Source organism: Chenopodium quinoa, unplaced genomic scaffold, assembly GCF_001683475.1.
Source record: "Chenopodium quinoa cultivar QQ74 unplaced genomic scaffold, ASM168347v1, whole genome shotgun sequence".
In the NCBI taxonomy this organism is placed as follows: Eukaryota; Viridiplantae; Streptophyta; class Magnoliopsida; order Caryophyllales; family Amaranthaceae; genus Chenopodium; species Chenopodium quinoa.
The window spans coordinates 1,896,449-1,910,939 of NW_018744497.1; the positions used below are offsets into that span (position 1 = coordinate 1,896,449).

Sequence of the window (14,491 nt, forward strand, 5' to 3'; positions counted from 1 at the left end):
ACAGGGAATTTCAAAGCCAGTCTTCAACATGCTTGATCCCCATTGCCTCAATGTGCTTGTTGTATTTCACCTGAGGCAGCGGTTTAGTCAAAGGATCGGCCACATTATCATCTGTGCCAACTGTTTCTGGGTTTTTTGATGTGTCCTGCGGGAGAGTTACAATTCCGAGAATGCCCTTCACCGCCTGTACCTGCAAAACCACGAAGACTCTGGTTGGTTGGAGTCAGTTACGTACAAGAGGAAGATAGTGCGTAAAATAGTGAAATTACTTCTCACGTAATGGGAGAATTTCGCAATTAATATTGCTCGATTTTTGTGTAAGAGTGTATTGAATGTCTTGTATCGAATTCAATGGTGTTGAATGAATGCCCATTAATGAGGATCCCCCCACTATTTATAGTGGGGAGCCTTGGTTCCCCATTTTGGGTTCATGGGACACGTGTCAGCCAGGGATTGGAGCCCTGCTGACCAATGGCTAGGTGCCACGTGTCGCCTAGCCATAGGGCCATGTGGCTGGGGTAATTTTTTACCCCAAACATTTGCCCCTCTCAGGTGCTGACGTGGCAGGGTGCCACGTGGCGCCTGAGAAGAATGCTGACGCATTTTTTTTTTGAACCTCTTTAGATTCTAACTGAAAGAAGACGGAAAAGCAAAAGGGGAAAGGTCGCGACCCTTCGCCTTCTGAGGCAACCCCTATAAATAGGAGGAGACGCCCACGAGAGCTCATTTATAAACTTTGTGAATTTTCTTGAATTTTGAGAGCATCCGGTATTTGAGAGCATCCGGTAATTGAGAGTTGAGGGCAGACAGAAATCTGATAGTTGATAGCAGCCGGTTTCCAGACCGCCTGTAAGGTAGCGAGCAAGTAAAGGTTTTTCGAGAGGGTACCCAAGAGAACCCAGCCGGTCTTCAAACCGTCTGTGACTTTGCAAGCATCCCAAAGAAATTTCTTGAGGTTTCAGCTAATTCTTCGTTACTCTAGGTACCGTCTCTATTCCTTCTCGCTTTTCCATGTATTTATGTTTGCGTCTTTTGCTTGTGTTTTTGTTTATTAGTCCCAAAGGTAGATGGACCCTTTATACCCATACCCGGAACATAGTTGTGAACTCAACCTGTCAATTAGTACGGCTGAGTCTAGAACTGGATCTTCCGCCTATGATCTTTGGAATTTCTCCTTTTCAACGCCTGTATCGACCGACTCCGTGTCTGTGCAGGACACGATGGCCAGAATTAGGGGAACAGCTATGGACCCCAATTACAGAGGCGGGGAATCAAATGAGTTGTCGCCTGAGAGACATGCCCCGGACGAGGCGGCTTGGTGTGCCTCAGTCGTATGCAACCAAAAATATCACAACTAAGCTAATTGCAAATAAACGTAGTTAGGGGAGTCGAGTTCGAATCCACAGGGAAAAAGGGACTAATAACTGCAAACCTAAGTGGAATTACTCTAGGAATGTAGTAATCTAAGTAACAAGGGGGTTTTGACAAGCAATGGTGACAATTAAACTAAATCAGAACAATGAACATAAATAGTATGCGATCAATGAGAATAACGGTCTTGGTTATGCGAAATCCACAATTGAACATACAAATTGATCATAGAAGCCTCTTCAATCAAACACTATTGAAAACCTTGTTGTAGAATTCTAAATTCTAAATTCTCATAAGCTAGTTAGAAATAGCAAAGCGCTCCTTTCTAACCCTTTCTAATGTATAATTTAAGACAAGCGCTCTAAATCATCCACAAGAAGAACATAAACGGAGAAATCAACAAGGATTGAATAAATTAACACAAGCGGTCTAATTTCTTCAATAATATTATTCCCTCTTTAAGTTATCAATCAAAAGCATGCATTCATAACCCAAAGTTGCTACTTTGGAAAGATTAATTAGATGCAAGCGAATCTAACAATTCTAACCTAGCAATTGATTAAAGAAAATCATGAAATAATTCAAAGGAATAATAAACATTCAATAGATAATAATAAAGAGAAGAGAAATCTCACAATTCGTAGCCAAAAGCTTCAATCTTTAACCAAGAATCCGGAAGATTAAGCTTCCATGGATTCTAATTCAAAAACAAAGATTTCTGAAATTTGCCAAGAACCCTAGAAAACTTTTACTTCTCTCTAACTTAATTCTCACTAATTAATCTCCTTTAACTCTTCATAAAAATAGACTATATATATGTTTCCATACTTAAATAATATAAAACAATAATAAAAATAATAAATAAATACAAAACACGAGCCAAGACAAAGCAAACTGCTGAAAAATAACCAAAACAGGCCCCGAAATCTGGAAGACCCGCTGCCAGCTGCTCGAGACCCGCTGGCAGTGGCTAAAGCAGCAAAACACTTCGTCCTCTCTGGCTGACCCGCTGCCAGCGGCTCTGGCCAGCTGCCAGCGGCCCTGGCAGCGGTTCTGCTGTCTTCTTTGCTCTTTCTTCTAGCTTTGCTTCACCTTTACTCAAGCTTTCTCCCTTGCTCTTCCAAGCTCCATCACGCTTCTCAAATCACGAGCTAAGGTCCATACTCTATAATCCTCCTCATTAGTTCCCGAACTCACTCACTAACACCTATAAATCCCGGCTTTTGCACACAAGTGAGATCACTGCCCGAAACTCACAAAAGCTATTAAAAACTCATGCACAACATCAAAACACACCCTAAAACTCTTCTCTCAACCCTTGATAAGACGGCTTATCAAATTCCCCCATACTTGAACCTTTACTCGCCCTCGAGTAAACTTAGAGAATAGAACACATCTCCCCATTAAGGTTCAAAACAGAAGATGGCGGAACCGAACAAGCTCTACGCATTCAAACTCAAGAAGACATCCTAGCAACCACCAACTAACCACCTTCTCACTTCACAAACTCCCTTTTTCATTTTTTTTTACATTCAACTCATCCCCTAAAACCAACCTAGAACAACAAGCACATAGCCAAGAGCATAGATATTCTCAACTATCCTACCACACGAAACTTTTAATAAAATTGGGCAAACAAGACTCAACTAAACCAAAATTCCACAAAAGAAAACACTTCCACACTCAAAAGTCAAGAAAAATAACTCTAGCTTTCTTAGCATGATCAACACTTCTCCCGAACTTCAACTATCTCCCGAAAACATCAAGATGAGACCTACCCGACACCTCCATATTTCTCCTCCCCTTATGACACCGACTCCGGCAAATAGATGCGCAAATTCACGAATTTTTCTCTCTCTTCTCTCATTTTGCCTAGGAGCCCTTTCGGGTTTTCATCCTAGCCTCTCATCTTTTTCCAAATCTCACTTTCTCACCCCCTTATTAGCCACTTTTTTGCTTAGGTCGCCCTTTCGGGTTTTCAACCTAACCGGGCCCCCATTTTTGCCTAAGCCGCCTTTTCAGGTTTTCGGCTTAGCGGGTTTCTTTTTCTTTTTCTTTCTTTTTTTTTTAATTTTTTTTTTCTTTTTTCTTTTTCTTTTTGCATTTTTTTTTTCATTGAACCACAATTAAGATAGTTATACAAAACATGAAATCAAGATAACTATACAAAATTTCAAAAATATGCAATGAAAAGCTTCCCCCCCCCCCTACTTAATTGAGGCATTGTCCTCGATGCAAGAACAACTACAATGAAAACAAAAGTAAGGGAAAAGGAAGAAAATCGTTACCATCTCAATGAGAGGGACCTCCAGAGCCAGAAGAGTCGGCATCACCCCGAGAAGCACGCCTCTCGGAACGACGCAAAGCACGGGATGCCAGGTGATCCATGAACGCCTCAATTGGGGGCTCATACTGTGGATATTGAGCGGTATAAAACCGACTCATGCTTCTCTGGTATGCAAGAAGCTCTTGCATCCCATCGCACACCTCCTCTAGTCAATCATCTACATCAGCCCTCCAGTGAGGCCAATCATCGTGCCGCACTCCAGCAGCATCCTCACCCCCTTCCTCATCAACAAACTCTCCGCCCATATGAACATCGGGATTCTCCTCTCCAATGTTCTCAATTATTACTTCGGCATCTCCCAAATAGGGGGCAACATCCGGGTCAGGCGCAAGGAAAAAGTCTGCGGCAGCAGGGCCAAAAGGTAATGCTCGTCCCTCGGGACGAGGAAGTCTCAAATAGTTCAAACCCTGTGGTCCGTATCGCCAGAAATAACTACCGGCGACGAGGGAACGCGATAATAGACCGATCTTGACCAGAGTCATGATGTTATACGTTAAGTATGTCGAATCTACTGGCACAAGATCCTCAAGGGGTGGAACATTCAAATAACAAGCAAGCAAAGAGACCATGCCACCCATGCTAATGTGGCCACTGGAGTTTGACCGCACCTTTACACAGCTGTCAACAAAAATCTTGACCCAATTGGGAGTACCGACACCCTCCGGGGTCATCGCCCACAAATAAGACAATGTAATTTTGGGAACCTTAGTGGCTGCCCCTTGACATAGAATAGTGGACGAAATAAACCTATGCACGAGTCTAAGGCATGGGTGAGTGATCTTGAAGCTATGATCACCATGAGGGTCAACTTCACAACCAGTTATAGCCCTCCAAAATGTTCGGGACGAGTACGTGGTATAATCACCCCAATGGTTCACCAATGGGGATGCATTCCAACCAAAGGCCATTCTAATATCATCATATGATACAATATAATTCCTATTATTCAAATTAAAGGAAATTTGATCACGTCCTTTAGTAAGAGTTGAAAGGAATTCATAGGTATACCTGACATAGGTGGGGGCGCATTTGGTCATGAAATTCTCCAGACCCACTTTCCGTAGCAAGAGCCGCACTACTTCCTCCATGCCTAGCTCTTGCAAAGCTTCTAAGTCAAAAAACTTGGTGCATTGCACCGTTCGTCGTGGTTGTTGAAGCTTAGTCCATATCCCCTTCTCCTTGGAATTCAACCGCACACCCATGAATCCATCCCCTCGAGGCAATGGAGGTGCCTCACCTTGACTAGAAGAAGCACCTTGCTTCTTGCCCCTTGGGGGTCTTGATGGAGATGATGCCTTAGACCTCTTGTTATCCCCACCCATGACTCTAATTGTATGCTTGTACCTTTACCTTCACTTTCAATTACGAGAAATTCAACTTGCACAACTGCACAACCAACTCAATGTCAAACTTGAAATCAAGAGAAAATGGAAAATCTAGGGTGTAATTGTGATGGGTATTGAGGAGTGGATGAAAGGCAAGGACTTGGGAAAGGGAGATTGGTGCAATTGGAGTAAGGGGATGAAAGAATAGAGAGAAGGAGGAGAAAAGGAGTAAGGGTTTGTGGGAATTGGGGTTTACGAAAGGAGTAATGAAGGTAGGAGTTGGAAAGGGGGAAATAAGGGGGAAAAAATCGGGGAGGCTGGTGGACCCGCTGCCAGCGGGTACGGGGCAGCTGGCAGCGGCTGATACTTTTTTTTTTTTTTTTTTTTTTTTTTGAGGGGGGGTGCCGCTGGCAGCGGCTATGCAGCAGCTACCAGCGGCTGGGACAGAGCCTGGGGTTTTTGGGCTGCCTGAAGACCCGCTGGTAGCGGCTGCAAAGCAGCTGCCAGCGGCTTCAGCAGGGAATGTCCCCTTTGGCTCTGTTTCAGCTTGTTTTTGCTGTGTTTCGGGCATAAAAGATGCTCCCGAGGCCTCCACCTACATAGAAACAACAAAAACACTCTTCACATCACAAGAAAAATAAAAAAAAAATAAACTACGAAAAGAAATGGGGAAGAGTTTTCGATCGGGTTGCCTCCCGATTAGCGCCTTTGTTTTACGTCGTTGGCTCGACGCGGCTCATCCCACTTCGCTACTCCATTGATGGCTCGTAGAGATCGATGCTCTCCACGTTCTCGGTTTTGAAACCCTCGAAGTAGGGTTTGAGCCTTTGTCCATTGACTTTGAAAACCTTATCGGTCTCGAGGCTTTGAATTTCAACTGCTCCATGCGGATATACGTTCACCACTTGAAAAAGGCCCTCCCAACGGGACCGAAGTTTTCCCGGAAATAATCTAAGTCGGGATTGATATAGGAGTACTTTGTCACCGACTTTGAACTCCTTCCGCGTGATCATTCGATCATGCCATAGCTTGGTCTTTGCTTTATAAGTATCGGCATTCTCATAGGACTCAAGCCGGATCTCCTCTAGTTCTTGGAGTTCCAATTTCCGATGTTCACCCGCTTCATCCAATTGCATGTTAAATGACTTAACCGCCCAATATGCTTTATGCTCAAGCTCAACCGGAAGATGGCACGGTTTTCCGAAGACAAGGCGGTAAGGGGACATCCCGATAGGTGTTTTGTATGCGGTGCGGTACGCCCATAGAGCATCCTCCAACCTCAAACTCCAATCCTTCCTATCCGGATTCACCGTTTTCTGCAAAATTGACTTCACCTCTCTATTGGACACCTCGGCTTGCCCATTGGTTTGTGGGTGATAAGCCGTGGAGATTTTGTGGTGAACGGAGTACTTCCTCAACATAGCACCCACTGTACGGTTGCAAAAGTGCGTTCCTCGGTCACTTATCAACGCCCTCTGGATTCCAAACCTAGAAAATATGTAAGATTTGATAAAACCTGAAACCACTTTAGAATCGTCAGTCCTAGTGGGTATTGCTTCCACCCACTTCGACACATAATCACAAGCAAGAAGTATATAAGTAAAACCGTGAGAAATAGGGAATGGTCCCATGAAATCTATACCCCAAACATCAAATATTTCACAATATAGTAAAGAGGATTGGGGCATTTCACTTTTCTGGGAAATGTTACCTACTCTCTGGCAATTATCACAAGATTTAAAAAATCCATAGGAATCTCGAAACAAACTTGGCCAGTAAAAACCACAGTTGAGAACCTTCCTTGCTGTGCGTTTGGCTCCAAAGTGTCCGCCACAAGCATGAGAATGACAGAAGGTGAGAATAGGGATCACCTCATTTTCGGGAATGCATCTGCGAATGATTTGATCGGAGCAGAACCTCCACAAGTATAGATCATCCCATGCATAGTACTTCGCATCATTTCGAAGCTTGTCCTTTTGAGACTTTGTGAAACCTGGAGGAAACTGTTGAGAAACCAGAAAATTCACAATGTTAGCAAACCAAGGCCGCAAATCCTTAAGAGCAAATAAAGATTCATCCGGAAATTCTCCTAAGAATTGGTATGGAAATGATGGTTGATCAACAATATGGGACAGACGACTCAAATGATCAGCAACTAGATTTTCCGCGCCTATCTTGTCCTTGATTTCCAACTCAAACTCACATAAGAGCAGAATCCATCTTATTATTCTTGGTTTGGCTTCTTTCTTCGTCATCAAGTGGCGAAGAGCTGCATGATCAGTGAAAACAATTACTTTAGTACCAAGCAAATAAGATCGAAACTTTTCTAGAGCAAATACTACAGCTAACAACTCTTTTTCTGTGGTAGTGTAGTTTCGTTGGGCTGAATTGAGGGTCATTGAGGCATAATAGATCACATGAGATGCCCTCCCTACTTTCTGGCCTAACACAGCTCCAACTGCATAATCACTCGCATCACACATTATCTCAAATGGTAGAGACCAATCTGGGGCTTGAATGATAGGGGCAGAAATGAGCTTAGCCTTCAATTCGTCGAAAGCTTTCTTGCAATCATCATCAAAGTGGAATTTCACATCTTTCTGCAGCAATTTGCACATAGCATTCGCAAGCTTTGAGAATCCCTCAATGAACCTACGATAGAAACCTGCATGGACAAGAAAAGAACGCACTTCACGCACATTAGTAGGATAAGGAAGAGACTGAATAGTATCAATCTTAGCCTTATCAACCTCAATACCTCTAGAAGAGACTACATGACCTAACACAATGCCCTGTTGGACCATAAAATGACATTTCTCAGAATTTAGGACGAGGTTAGAGTCAATACATCTTTTAAGGACCATAGATAAGTGATGCAAGCATTTATCAAAAGAATCACCATAAACAGTGAAATCATCCATAAATACTTCCATGAAATGCTCAACGAACTCAGAAAAGATGCTCATCATGCATCGCTGAAAGGTTGCAGGTGCATTACATAGTCCGAAAGGCATACGTCGATACGCAAATGTGCCAAAAGGACATGTAAAAGTTGTCTTCTCTTGATCTTCAGGTGCAATGGGCACTTGAAAGTACCCAGAATACCCATCAAGGAAACAGTAATAAGATTTCCCTGCAAGTCTTTCGATCATTTGGTCAATAAAAGGTAAAGGGAAATGGTCTTTCCTAGTTACTGCATTCAACCTACGATAATCAATGCAAACTCGCCAACCATTTTGAACTCTAGTAGGAACCATTTCACCCTGTTGATTTTCTACCACAGTCACACCACTTTTCTTAGGAACCACCTGCGTAGGACTGGCCCATTTACTATCAGATATAGGAAATATCATTCCTACTTGCAATAATTTTATGATCTCCTTCTTTACCACTTCCATCATGGGAGGATTCAGGCGACGCTGAGGTTGCCTCACAGGTTTGGCATCATGTTCTAGCAGAATACGATGCATGCAAGTGGATGGACTTATTCCCTTAATGTCTGCAATGGTCTATCCAATATCTAACTTGTGCTCTTTCAGCACTGTCACCAACTTGTCCTCTTGCTCCTTGGTCAATTTGCTTGAAATTATAACAGGTAAAGTATCGTTCTGACCAAGGAACACATATTTCAAATGATCAGGAAGTGGTTTTAGCTCCACCTGGGGTGCCTGCAAAACAGAAGGTAAGAGTTTATCAGTAGGAACTGTCAATGGGGTAGGTGTCGAACCTGGTGGTCTAAGTGGGAGCTTGGAATGGCTATTCAACTCTGCTACCATCATCTGCACACTATTAGGCAAAGGGATATCCAAACAATCAGCAGATAAATCATTAGAAATGGAAGTGAGGAGCGCATCCTTGCCCTCAACATCGAAGACATCCTGCACTATAGGATCAATGATATCAATGGAACACAAAGAATGAGTGTCAACAAGATATTTCATAGAATTATAGATGTTATACACAATTTCTTGCCCATCAAACTCTATAGTTAAAGAACCAGTAAAAACATCAATTTTAGTCCTAACAGTTTTCAAGAAGGGTCTTCCTAACAAGATGGGAACTGCTTGTCTATCATGTTCCATATCAAGCACATAAAAATCAGCAGGAAAAATTAGTTCATTAACTTTCACAAGCACATCTTCCACCACTCCCTTAGGGTAAACATTTGACCTATCAGCTAATTGAATCACTACCCCGGTTTCATGTAAAGGTCCAAGTTCCAAAGATTTGAACAGGGAATATGGAAAAACATTAATTGATGCACCCAAATCCAACATAGCTCTATGAAAAGTGGTGTCCCCTATTGTAACTGGAACAGTAAACATACCAGGATCACTGCATTTTTCAGGAAGTTTCTTTTGGAAAACTGCAGAAACATGAGCACTCACTTTCACTTTTTCCTTCCCTCCTAACCTGTGCTTCCTCTTTATAGTACACAGTTCATTCAAAAATTTAGCAAATCGAGGAACACTTTTTATTAAATTTAAAAGGGGAATGTTTACCTCACACTTGCTGAATGTTTCATAGATGTCTTTGTCTTTCTCATACCTCTTTGTTTCTTTCAAAGCTTCAGGAAAAGGTGGTGTGGGTTCATAAGATGGAAAAGTGGGAGGATTTGCTACAGCTTCATGTTCCACTTCCTTCTCTTCAGCTCCAATCAACTCTTCAGCCCTCTTGGTTGCAATTTCAGTCTCTTTCAGCTCCTTGCCACTCCTCAATGTAATAGCGTTGGCTTGTTGCTTAGGATTCAACTCCGTTTGAGATGGAAGTTTTCCTGAATCTTTAGCTTCAAGTCTGCTCACTGCACTTGAAATTTGGCTCACTTGACTTTCCAAATTCTGAATACTGGATTTGGTTTCTTGCTGGAATTGCACCATGTTTTGCTGCATAGTAGAAACATTAGAAGTTAGTGATCTAATCATTTCTTCAGTTGACATATTACTCGAATTTGAGCTTTGGCCTTGAGGTTTGGCTAATGGTGCCCTATATTGCTGATATTGCTGCTGGCCTTGAGCATTTTGCTGTTGTTGTTGGTTCCCCTGGGAATTCCCATATCTCAAATTATGATGATCCCTCCATCCTGGATTGTATGTATTTGAATATGGATCATATCTTCTCTGAGGACCTTGCCCTTGGAAACCCATTGCATTGGCCTGCTCATTCTGCTCCTCTTGTAATTGAGGACATGCATCAGTGGGATGTCCCATGGAGGTGCATAAACCACAAGCATTCAGTTGTTGTGGATTCCTTGAGTTCACCATGAACTCACGCATCATAGAAGTCAAATCAGCTACTTGACTCTCTAACTCAGTTGTATTCGAATTTGCTAAATTCACCCGGCGCGTGGGAGTTCTCTGACTGAATTGCCTAGAATTTTCTGCTAGCTCTGCAATCAACCTAGTTGCATCTCCTGGAGTCTTATTCACTAGCCCTCCACCACTTGCTGCATTCACCATCCTCAAGTCATCATCAGTTAGACCTCCATAGAAGTATAAGATGAGGTCTTGATCGGAATACCCATGGTAAGGACAACTAGCACACAATCTCTTAAATCTCTCCCAATACTCATACAAGGATTCATCTTCCTTCTAATCCACATTGCTGATAGCTTTCTTAAGGCTTGTAGAAATAGTGGCTGGGTAGTACTTCTCAAGGAAACACTTCTTTAAATCTGCCCAAGTTGTTATGCTACCTGGGGGAAGATAGTAAAACCAATCCTTTGCTGCATCTTTGAGAGAAAAAGGAAATGCTCTCAACTGAATTTGTTCATCAGTCATCCCAATCGGTTTCATGCTAGTGCAAACCACATGAAATTCTGCCAGATGTTTATTCGGATCTTCGCCTTTCATGCCATGGAATGCCGGCAATAGATGAATTAGACCGGATTTGATCTCAACATTAGTACCTTCCTCCAACTGCTGGTATGCAATGCACAACGGTTGTTGGTTCAAGTTGGGAGCTGTGAGTTCCCTTAGAGTTCGATTGTCAGCCATCTCCTCTTCTTCTTGAATATTGAAGGAGTACGTTGATTCACTGGGGGTTGTTCTTGCCTCTTTTCGCAACCTGGAAATATTCCTTTCAATTTCTGGATCAAACTGCAAAACTTCTTTGTTAGCAGAACGGGTACTTATCATACCCTAGCGAACAAACAAAGAAAGATAGCTAAGAACAATCCTAAAATAAATTCTACTAAGATAAACAATTAAAAAGTAACGCCTTAATTCCCCGGCAACGGCGCCAAAATTTGGTGTGCCTCAGTCGTATGCAACCAAAAATATCACAACTAAGCTAACTGCAAATAAACGTAGTTAGGGGAGTCGAGTTCGAATCCACAGGGAAAAAGGGACTAATAACTGCAAACCTAAGTGGAATTACTCTAGGAATGTAGTAATCTAAGTAACAAGGGGGTTTTGACAAGCAATGGTGACAATTAAACTAAATCAGAACAATGAACGTAAATAGTATGCGATCAATGAGAATAACGGTCTTGGTTATGCGAAATCCACAATTGAACATACAAATTGATCATAGAAGCCTCTTCAATCAAACACTATTGAACACCTTGTTGTAGAATTCTAAATTCTAAATTTAAGACAAGCGCTCTAAATCATCCACAAGAAGAACATAAACGGAGAAATCAACAAGGATTGAATAAATTAACACAAGCGGTGTAATTTCTTCAATAATATTATTCCCTCTTTAAGTTATCAATCAAAAGCATGCATTCATAACCCAAAGTTGCTACTTTGGAAAGATTAATTAGATGCAAGCGAATCTAACAATTCTAACCTAGCAATTGATTAAAGCAAATCATGAAATAATTCAAAGGAATAATAAACATTCAATAGATAATAATAAAGAGAAGAGAAATCTCACAATTCGTAGCCAAAAGCTTCAATCTTTAACCAAGAATCCGGAAGATTAAGCTTCCATGGATTCTAATTCAAAAACAAAGATTTCTGAAATTTGCCAAGAACCCTAGAAAACTTTTACTTCTCTCTAACTTAATTCTCACTAATTAATCTCCTTTAACTCTTCATAAAAATAGACTATATATATGTTTCCATACTTAAATAATATAAAACAATAATAAAAATAATAAATAAATACAAAACACGAGCCAAGACAAAGCAAACTGCTGAAAAATAACCAAAACAGGCCCCGAAATCTGGAAGACCCGCTGCCAGCTGCTCGGGACCCGCTGCCAGCGGCTAAAGCAGCAAAACACTTCGTCCTCTCTGGCTGACCCGCTGCCAGCGGCTCTGGCCAGCTGCCAGCGGCCCTGGCAGCGGTTCTGCTGTCTTCTGCTGTCTTCTTTGCTCTTTCTTCTAGCTTTGCTTCACCTTTACTCAAGCTTTCTCCCTTGCTCTTCCAAGCTCCATCACGCTTCTCAAATCACGAGCTAAGGTCCATACTCTATAATCCTCCTCATTAGTTCCCGAACTCACTCACTAACACCTATAAATCCCGGCTTTTGCACACAAGTGAGATCACTGCCCGAAACTCACAAAAGCTATTAAAAACTCATGCAGAACATTAAAACACACCCTAAAACTCTTCTCGCCACCCCAAGCTATAACATCTTAGGCTCCTACAACGAGGAGTCTTCCCCTGCTCAGGAGGCTAAGCTGCTAGGATCCGTCAACGAGGATCCCAACTCCCCATCCGGCACAAATGTCGGTAGCATTAAAAGTAGTAGCTCTAGCTACTTGATCGAGGAGGCGGAGAGGCCTACTTGGCAAAGTAAACACGACCCTCTCATGATTGCCGTGTCTCTTAAAGACAGGGCCCTCATGCGGTCTTCCCTATCAGACTTGATCACCAAGCGGCCGCTTGGAGAAGGTTACAAGCTGTCAGTACCGGGAGAGTATGGGACTGTTGTATGGGAAGATGACCAACCCAACGCAAACAGCTGGTTTGGGTGCTATGAAGCGGCTATCCTAGCCGGGGTCCGCTTCCCCCTTCACAACACGATAAAGGCCATACTTAGGGGATATGGCCTAGGCGTTTGGCAACTCACCCCTAATTCTTGGGTGAACATCCTAAGGTATATCACCGCCTGCGAGATGCAGGATCTCAACCCCGGCTGGGTGGCGTTCGCCCAGATGCATTATTTAAGTAGAAGTCCAGGCGGCTGGAGAATCTGGTACACCCTGACGAATTATCCTCAATACATGATGACGCTGGATAAGCCGTCTAAATGGTCGGATTGCAAGAACCGGTTTTACCAGGTCAAAGCTCCTACTGAGGAGGACAATAGGGAGTTCCGGACCTACAACCAGAAACCAGAGCTTTTGGGGCAGAAGTGCCGGCTGCCCCTAGTGCCGGATCATGATAGGGAGGCCATATTGGACTTCGGATTTTTTGAACTAACCTCTTCCACTCTCTCAACCGGAGAGATAATAAGGGTGCCCAAAAACTGGGTGCCCAAACACGAATTTTTTAAGGACGAGTGCTTCTTGTCCGCCTGCGGGCTTAGCAGCATGTTTGAAAGACGTAGGTTACGAACCCTAGCCGGTTAACTTTATGCCGGCTAACCCTTTTCTTTTGATAGCAATGTGCGATATTATTATGATCCTGACCGGATGTATTTGCGTTTTGTAGAAGAAGCAAAAAACATGTTGCCCACCGCCAAGACACCCGCCAAGAAAACTTCAGATATCCGAAAGGAGAATCTGGAGAAGAAGCTTGCCGCTCAGGCGGCTAAAAAGGTTAGCCCGCCTGACCCTTTATATTTGTTTGTCTTGGTGCTATTTTGGCCATTTCTTCACCTGATTGTTTGTGACTTTGTTTCAGGATGAGGGCGTTATCCTTCACTCTTTGCAAAAACAGATCCACCAACAGCCGTCTATTGAGGAGCCTGCACATAAGATGCAGAAAACCGCTTCCACCGCCCGGGCTACTACCGGCGGTAAATCAATAAAGACCCCAGGCAGGTCTAACACTGAAACGACCTAGAAAGAGGTCACCCCAATAAGGACCACAACCGGTCCATCTTCTGCTGGGGGCCAAAGGGCTTCCCAACAAGGTAAAAACCCCTTCAACCTCACGCTGCTTGACCTAACCATGCGGTTAAGTCATATTCTCAGTCTCAGCCGGGAGATTCTCCGATCAGCCGGCTATCCGTAGGCGGAGCATATACAGCTTTCTCACCGTCTGTTTCTGGTGCAGATAATTCTCCACGCCGGCCGGATGTTGCCCAGTACGCCCGGGCCATGTTGAAAGCCATCCCCCGGGACGAGAAGAAGGCGATTCTTGGAATCAATACCTTCAATGCCGACCGTGTAATGACCGACCTGGCCGATAAAAGTTGATGAGTACCCACCCAGCATTTTATTCGTAGTATGCTCATCCGACTTTCCTACTAATACTGGCTGTGTTGTTGCAGGCACTGCTCCGCATGGAGGGACTCAAGAAGGCCTACATTCGCAAACAAGAGGAGGTAAGA

The 14,491-nt window shown here is 43.1% G+C and overlaps 1 protein-coding gene across 1 annotated transcript; it reads right to left on the bottom strand.

Annotated features, from left to right (window-relative positions):
* Positions 1–8,552: 8,552 nt before the first annotated feature.
* On the bottom strand, positions 8,553–11,036 carry LOC110697732. The gene is made up of 3 exons (XM_021875110.1): positions 10,949–11,036; positions 10,338–10,486; positions 8,553–9,467 (listed from the first exon to the last, which is right to left on the bottom strand). Exons 1-3 carry the CDS (start codon positions 11,034–11,036, stop codon positions 8,553–8,555), a joined length of 1,152 nt encoding a protein of 383 aa, XP_021730802.1.
* Positions 11,037–14,491: the final 3,455 nt, after the last annotated feature.